Here is an 8,530-nt window from a genome sequence, read left to right as displayed (position 1 = left end):
TTTGTAAATCCTTAGAAATAGAACAATAATTACTGTAATAATTACGGTAATGTAATGTATATTATCACAAAAGAAGAATAACACAAGTTAAAAACACAACTTTACAAGAGCTCCCAAAAATTTCACTTTTGCAATGTCAACAACAATCGACAAACTAACACTTTGCCTTACAACATTAATTTTATCCTACATCTTATCCATTAATTATTGTGATTACATGGTTCTATAATCGATGACCACATGGTACTTTTTTCCTTATTAAAAATTAGCACGTTACTCAAGTATTTGCCGTATCCCACTAAACAACGAACGCTATGTATTGCGGTAGAATAAACTGGTGCTTTGCGACGTTATGAGGTTATCACTTAGCATTACTATCTCTAATAAAAAAATCGCAGTAACTACGCATGCGCACAAAACAAAACGAACAAACATCTAAACAATTGAAAACATTACATGTATTATATGTAGTTATATATACAATATACGATGTTTATGATTTTAGTACAAACGTTCGTTTTAAAAATTACAGATAGTATCAAAATAACATCAAATATGTGCATTTATGCGCAAGCGACAAAAATAGTCATTAAAAGCCGTTTATGTAGCATCAGCACTTTCTTAATTACAAGGCAAAGTCTACTTTATTTTTTGTAACTACTGTTAATGAAAATTTCTGCTCTTAAATTATTAAATATTTTCATTTTGTAAGAATTCACTGAATTCCAAATTATCCTTGTTTTAACAAACCACTTTTTAATACAAATGGTGACCTCAAAAGGGGCTGCTTTTCAACTTTTGTTTTTTAGTTTTAAAAAGGAAATCTACTTATTTATTCCAAATCGGAAATGGAACCAAAAATAATAATACAAGTAATTAAAGAGAAATACGATTTATTGAATTAATCGATTCTTGTATGAATTTTGGATTGCAAAATTATTTTCACAATATGATACACGATTTATGTAAATATAACGTACTCTCTAAGTTATGCGCCTTAATCTACTTATGGGATAAAATATATAAACGGTAAATATGTATATGAATACTCNGATGATGCACACAGTATTGATTTCGTCTTAGGTACATCATATTTATAGCCCCAAAATGAACACAATATTGGGATATTATTTAGTGTACGGTCAGTCTCCGAATCGCGAACAAGCTTTCTTCCACTTGCACTGGGTGCACCACTGTTCTCTATTCTCCATACCGTACACTTTTCGGCACTTTTTATTCTCGCCCCGTACACGACGCGGTGAAGCGGGCATTTTTGGACTGTGGGGTCGTGGAGACAACTTTAAAAGTTTATGGGGAGACTGTGGAATATTTATAGGACCTGAATAAAGTGACTGTCTGAATGATCCAACTACCTGCCGTTGATATTCAGGGTCTTCGTGGGGCGGCCTTGCCATGTCACGATGAAGCATTGTGGGGGTAGAACTAGTCGGTGTCACTTCTACTTCTGTTTCGGTATAGTAAAATTCCTCTTCGCCCTCTGCTATTGGATCGCTGCATTCCCTAGAAGAAGAGTAAAAGTCACAATCAGGATTACTTATTTTTTTAATATTTACGCATTTATTATTACATAACCTACTTTGTACACATTAATGCTCAAAGCTCGCGCCTTAAGCAGTTGCACGGAATAAATTGAATCTGAGCTAATCATTACCACTATTCAATCGAAAACACAAGAATAAGGTAGGCATTTTTTTTCAATAAAACCTGTTAAAACAAAATAATACCACAGCAAAATGTGAAATAAGGAATTTTGGGATTTAGTGTTTTATTTAGTTTAGTTCCACTTAACTTCATTTGATTTTATTGTTTTTTGTGCAACAAAAGTTCTTAATTTATCGTGAATAACGAAATTAAAAGTTAAACATACTTCCTTACCATATTCATTATAGTGATTTTGCAAAATGTTCAGTGAACTGGTAAATTTGGAGAATATCTAGACATTTTGCGTATAGCCGGATAGTGTAACATATATAAATAACAACGAATTAGTTTACCATTTAGCTTTGCGCACCTTATATATAAGGGGCTGTCCATAAATTACTTAATATTCATTAATTTTTTACCGCCCTTCCCTTTACATAACAACATCATAAAACATATGTTCACTTTTCCCACCTCCCCATTCCGTTACTTAACACATGCATGTTTTAGTGTTGAAATTAAATAAGGGTTTTTAACTCCCAATAATAATAAATAAACAATTGCAATTTTTAGTGACTACCGAAGTGAGATGTCACATTGCTACATAACGGAAATTTATTTATAGGACGACCTATTGCTACATATCGCCAACACCAACATTCCAGTTCTGAAATCGTTATAAAACGCAAGCCTTTATCACCATTTCCCCCTACGTAAGTCCACACTGAAGCCCAAACTGTAAGCTTTTCATCGAAAAATTTTTCAAACAAAACCTGTTCCCCATTTTGATACATGATCGTTTGTATTATTAAAATTCGATTTTCTATACAGAGTGTTCAAAAATAGTTATAATAAAAAGCTATTCAGAATGTCAAAATATGGAGCTCTGCAAACAAAAGATTACGGCGATATTCAAATGTATTTTGAGCCAAATGGCCCAAAAGCTAAACTGAAAGTTTAATCAAAAAATTTTTCAAACAAAACATCTTCCCTATTTTAATACAAAATCGTCTGTGTTATCCGAATTTGATTTCCTATGCAGAATGATTAAAAAATACAAAAAATAAGGTTTCATTTAAACGACAGTCATGTGATATATGGCTTCAATCGATAAAAGTTGTTCAGAAAAACGAAATATGGTGCTTTGCAAAAAATCGCGGCGAAAATTACTATGTGCACGTTTACGTAAACTATTAAACAGATGGATAGGTAGTAACGTATTCCTATAAATAAACGATAAGACGTGGCTCGTTCATTTATTTCAAAATGGAAAACCAATATAACAGAAATCGTCAACTTAACCTTATCAGAGATATACTTATTAGTTAATGTCCAGATTCTTACCAATTAAGTTTTTTCAAACCTTTACCATTGAATTTTTAATGATATATCTATTAGTATCCTTACACGAAATTCGAACTAGAAAAATAAAACAAAAAATTTGGTAGGATATTAGCTGGAAATTAAATTTAGAACACCCGATATAAATATGTACATGTATACATGTATTATTTTAATAACTTTAGCTAGCCTGGGACTAGTTCTATATAAATCGGAAGGTTTGGCAAACGCAGGTTTGCCTGCTGACCTTAAACTTATAAATTATAATTAGATCCTACCAAATNCTGTATTCCTTAAAACTGCAACAAACTCCATATTTATGTTTTTTTATTATCGTGCACCAAAAATAGAATTCTTTGTTACAAAAACTAACCTAATTAAAAATTTAATAGAATTTAGTTCTTCTAATCTATCGTTATAATAAAAGAACAAATATTTTTAATGAAAGTATAGTAACTTCAAATGCAAGTTGGTCATAATAGGAATTTTGTGGTTTTCGAGATCGATAGAAACCCCAAGAATAGGTACAAAGCACATGTGACAAGAATCGTTAAGGACAATTAAAATAATACGTTAAACTCATTTGTGCAAAGGCCATAGAACTATTAGCATCGAACTCTTATATAAGCGCATTAAAATTAAGACAAAAATATTGATATGAAAAAATTCAGTCATAAATCATTAAAAAAACATTTTCTTTACTTTTTTAAAGCTACAATTTAGTTTTCTACAGTTTTTTTTATAAAATGCATACTTTTCGAGTTGTTCGCGAATAACCAATTGAAAACATTGATCTCTTCTATCAAAAACTAATACTTTCAGTCGAAATGTATTAATTTTACAATAAAATTTTTACATTTTTTGCTTAAAATTAATTTTTCTATCTCTTTCTATAGTCAAATTATAATAAAAAAATCCATCCCCCAGATGAGGGGATAACAACCCCCACAGTAAAAGCGCTGTTTGGCATATAGATATTTATTCTTGGGCTATTCCTTACCTACTGTCGAAATTTCAAATTAATTGATTCATTTTGAAAAAATTGCTAGGTCGAAACCTCCGTTTGCTGGACTACATGGCTATTTGAACCTTCCACTGGTAAATGCATCCCAAGTATACGGATCTCAAGTAACAAGCAAACGTTAAATGACGTCCGACACATTTCTGAAGAATATTTTTGCCGCAACATTTGTATCTTATTAGATGTGTGGCCTGACTTACTAACACCACACCTACGTATATGCAATTGTTTTATAGAAACCATCCATTTTGAGTGTGATAAGGTTTTTTAAAACAAAATAAGTTTATATTGTTGGGTGGTTTAGCTATATTTTAAATATATTTTTATAGTTCCAAATACACACTTGATATATCGTTTAATTAAGTCACTTATCTACTAATTTTAAAGTAAGTACATTATAATTTTCCTTTATTGATACGTAGGAGAATAAACTGTTTCTAAGTTTTATTAAACAACTTTTATAATACGATATGCTCAGGTACATATTATATGTAGAAATTATAAAAGGAAGTTTAGGTTTGAAAAAAAAAACGCAAGTACTCACTTGAGATGGTCGTTTCTAACGTGAGCCTCAATCGTTTCACAGCTGTTCGTTGTAGTCATACATCCCCTCCAAGTACATTGAAAAACCTTGCGCGTCTGTTGGGGCAGTTGAAACTAAAAAGAAAAGAAAAAATCCTATAAGACTTCATCACGTCAAGGGTACGACTATGGAAACAAAATAAAAATACCAAAAGACTAATGCACGCATCAGTCGTCAATAATAAATAATGTATTTTAAGGATGCACGGAGGGTGAAGGTCAATGAACCGATTCAAGGGTGATTTGACTTGTAAAACGAAAACATTCTTTAATAAAGATATTTGATCAATTGCAGATATTTTTTCAACAAAAACCAAAATAGGTAAAGTTCAACATTTATTATATATTTATTTGTAATTTCATCGTTGTTTATGAATGTATTCTTTGTTAGTACCCGGAAGTAATAACTTTAGAGTCTAGGTCAAAATGCACATATATATATATATTTGCTACACAATATTGAATTTTGCCCCTCCACTGTTTTTCCGGATTTTCCGAGGAGGCCTGTCGTATGACGCGCCAAGATGGCGCCCTGCGATCAATATGTTGGTATACAAATGCACGTGTATGTTCCATTAGTGCCGTTGCGGGCCAGGGACATAAAGTCCAGAATCGAAGGCAACTGCGCTGTCCTTGAGCTCCATTTCAAAGCCTTGGCCCAACAGCTGAAAAGCGGGAGACATCATGGTGGAAAATTCTACGTGGGTTATTTATAGACTGCACAGTGCTAAATTCTTGGTCAATTCAGAAATTTAAAAGAAAACAGAAGAATGCAAAAAATATATGTCGAAAAATTGCTAACAACTATCAAAAAGGGATTTATGATCTACAAAACAGGAAAACACTTTTTTCGGCTTAACTAACTAGTTACAAAACGGTAAAACAGATTAAAATGGTACCTATGTATGTATATGTAAATAAAATGTTCTAGATATTTTTAAAACTATTTGATGTCAGGACAGATTTTCTAATTCGCAATCCAAAGGTTAGATTAGATTAAAAATAGAGATGTGATTTATTTAAAATGCTTGCATTGTAAATAAATGCAAATACAAAATACAATTTTCTATTTTGCATTTAAATACTTTTTTGATAAAAGCCATTTGTATTTTATTTATTCAAAATACTTTTTTGCTGTTAAATTTGGTATTATCACCGATCAAAACGTTATACATAAAAATGAACGAGTTACTCACATTGGCCACTAGAATATACCAACTGTATTACAAGAAGACAATGAGACATTCTGTAAATCAGAGCCAAAACGGTATTGTGAATATTTTTTTGATGTTTTACATCAATAAAATTATTTACAATCCTATTTTAACTCTAATGTTTTATGATAAAGGATTTAAGACTTGTGCTAGATAATAAGAGAGCATGTACAGAAATTGTTTGTTGCTGAACTAAGAAAACTGAAACATGAAGATATAAAAAATCTCAATCACTTTAAGCAGAAAAAATTCATGAAAAAAATGAATCTAATTCTATGTTTTTAGCATGATGATGATATCAGTTCAGAGTGATACCATCATCGCAAACAAATAACTTTAAAAAACCTTGGTAAAGGTCTAGGTGATATTAGGAGGTCTCCCCCACCACTGTACCATAAAAAGTTCGTGGCGGGCTCACCCCCATAAAAAGTTATGGGGGGTAGATGATGGGAATCGAAAGAGGGTGGTCACCTGAGTAAAACCCCATAAAAAATTTGCGACGGTCTCACCCCCATAAAAAGTTATTGGGGTTGAAAGTTGATTATTTTGACAATTTTCATACACTATAATTCAAATAAAATTCAATAAAATAATTATTTTCAAGCGGGTGGAGGTGGGGGAACGAAAGAGGGTGGTCACTTGAACAAAACCCTTTAACCTAACCTATTGATAAAGATATTTAAATAATGTTTTATATAACTCTCAATATTTTTATGTATTTTTCATTAGTTTTACCTTTGAAATTGTTTAAGAATAACTATATAAATATTTACTATGCCCAATTGGCATATTTATTAACTTTGAATCCCCATAACCCTTCGGGAGTGAGGGCCATCATCTAGACCTTTACCAAGGTTTTCTATAGTTATTTGTTTGCGATAATGGTATCACTCTGAACTGATATCATCATCATGCTAAAAACATAGTTAGATTCATTTTTTTCATGCCTTTTTTCTGCTTAAAGTGATTGAAATTTTTTATATCTTCATGTTTCAGTTGTACCAAAACGTTAAAGGTAACTGTTTATTTTATAGGCAATACCAACGATTTTGTCTATCGTGTTAGTTAAGAATAGATACTTAATAGAGGATTGATAGAACGGTATGTACAGGAGTTAAACTAAACCCATAACTAAACGAATCCATCAAAAATAAGGATCTTTTTATGTTATTAATCAAACCGTATATATGCACTCTTTCTTTCAGCTAAAATTGTTCTATAAGCTGGTACAGGAATGACCTACATTTCTCCCTTTATTTGGGGAAACTAGGTTGCAGTGGTCTCCGCAACTTCGTTAATCGATTTTATACTGCCATCTGCGTGCCAGTTACGTATCCATATTATATGATTTTCATTTACAACACTTAAACGCACTAAGATTTGGTAAAAACTAGTATTATGTTTGCTACGAATCACGTTAACAAATTAAATGATGAGCCATATAAAAGTAAACCTACAATTAATAAAAAATTAACCAATTATATTTAACAAATTTATCGGTAGAAAAGAAGGAATTGTAGTAAGTATGCTCTCCTCAATTAAAATAACGTCATCTATGTATGTAACACTTCATTTCTCTAACTCGAGAGTGAGGCTTTTATATTATAAATTATCTCTTTAATACAAAATTCTATTTATTTTCTTCGGAAAGTATTAAAACGTTATTGTAGAAAAGAATAAAACCAAACTGATGTTCAATATCGAATCCTATTGAATTGTGACTCAGCAAAAAGAAAATCGTTCGTACACACACATAGACAGATCTCGTATTATAATCGCTTATTATTATTCATTAAAAAATACATTCTTTAGAAAAGTATCCTACCTGTTCGAAAACACATTTAAAGTTAGAACGTTTGTACAGGTATTTCATTCTGTTTTAACAGTTTAGAATTTAAAATTAATTCCATTTTTTGTCGATTACATCAAACTTAACTTGAAAATATTTTTTTTTAAAGTGCCAATTCTGAAGCAAATAGGTCCATTATACAATACATAAATATGTACATTATTATACATATAGGCTTCAGTATATAGCAAATAAAGTTATAAAAATAAATAATGTCACATAAAATACCTTTCGCACTACTAACTAATTAATGTTCTAATTAACTTTCAAATAACACCACTATATAATTACTTTCACAACTAATTCGCGCACTGAATCGTTTCTTCTCTCATCTTATTTCGCTTTCTGTAGCCTCCCTTTTCTTATCTTTCTGCAACTTTTTATAAGGACAGTCATTGTCGTAAAAAGATTTCAGGAACTAGGTTCTAAAGAATTCTGGCTTTCTCTCGGCAACCCAATATACGAGGGTGGATTGATAAGTTTCCGGCCTAACCAAGAGATGACGCCACTAGGCCTACCTTGAGGTGACATTCTATAGTACCATCCTTGGATAGCTTGTAGCTATAGTTTCAGCCCGATCTCCTTGCTAGTGTAGGTTTGACAGCACGCTGAACAAGACGCCTCTGTGGTTTTCGTAAAAATGGAAAAGCAGGAAAATCGTGCTGTCATCAAATACTTTTATTTGAAGGGGTTAACGCCGAAGGAAATTAAAAAAGAGATGGACTCAACACTGGGGACATCCTCCCCGTCATATTCAACCGTTAAGCAGTGGGTTTCCGAGTTTAAAAAGGGTCGTGTGAGCACCTCTGATGGGCCTCGCTCAGGACGCCCCGTTGAGGTCACAACTCCAGATATGATCGA

The 8,530-nt window shown here is 31.9% G+C and overlaps 1 protein-coding gene across 2 annotated transcripts in view; it reads right to left on the bottom strand.

Moving 5' to 3' along the window:
- Positions 1-1,058: 1,058 nt before the first annotated feature.
- Positions 1,059-8,530, bottom strand: part of LOC108741314 (zinc finger protein 704-like) — a 55,091-nt gene continuing 47,619 nt past the window's right edge. For both annotated transcript variants that reach the window (XM_025976247.1, XM_025976246.1), the window contains exons 4-5: positions 4,569-4,681; positions 1,059-1,521 (exon numbers count right to left, since the gene is read on the bottom strand). In XM_025976247.1, the coding sequence (XP_025832032.1) occupies positions 1,143-1,521; positions 4,569-4,681 (492 nt within the window). In that variant the 3' untranslated portion in view covers positions 1,059-1,142. The remainder of the gene's footprint in view (positions 1,522-4,568; positions 4,682-8,530) is intronic.

This window comes from Agrilus planipennis, unplaced genomic scaffold (genome assembly GCF_000699045.2).
Source record: "Agrilus planipennis isolate EAB-ADULT unplaced genomic scaffold, Apla_2.0 scaffold288, whole genome shotgun sequence".
NCBI classification, from domain to species: domain Eukaryota; kingdom Metazoa; phylum Arthropoda; class Insecta; order Coleoptera; family Buprestidae; genus Agrilus; species Agrilus planipennis.
This window is presented reverse-complemented; position numbering and strand designations above follow the sequence as displayed.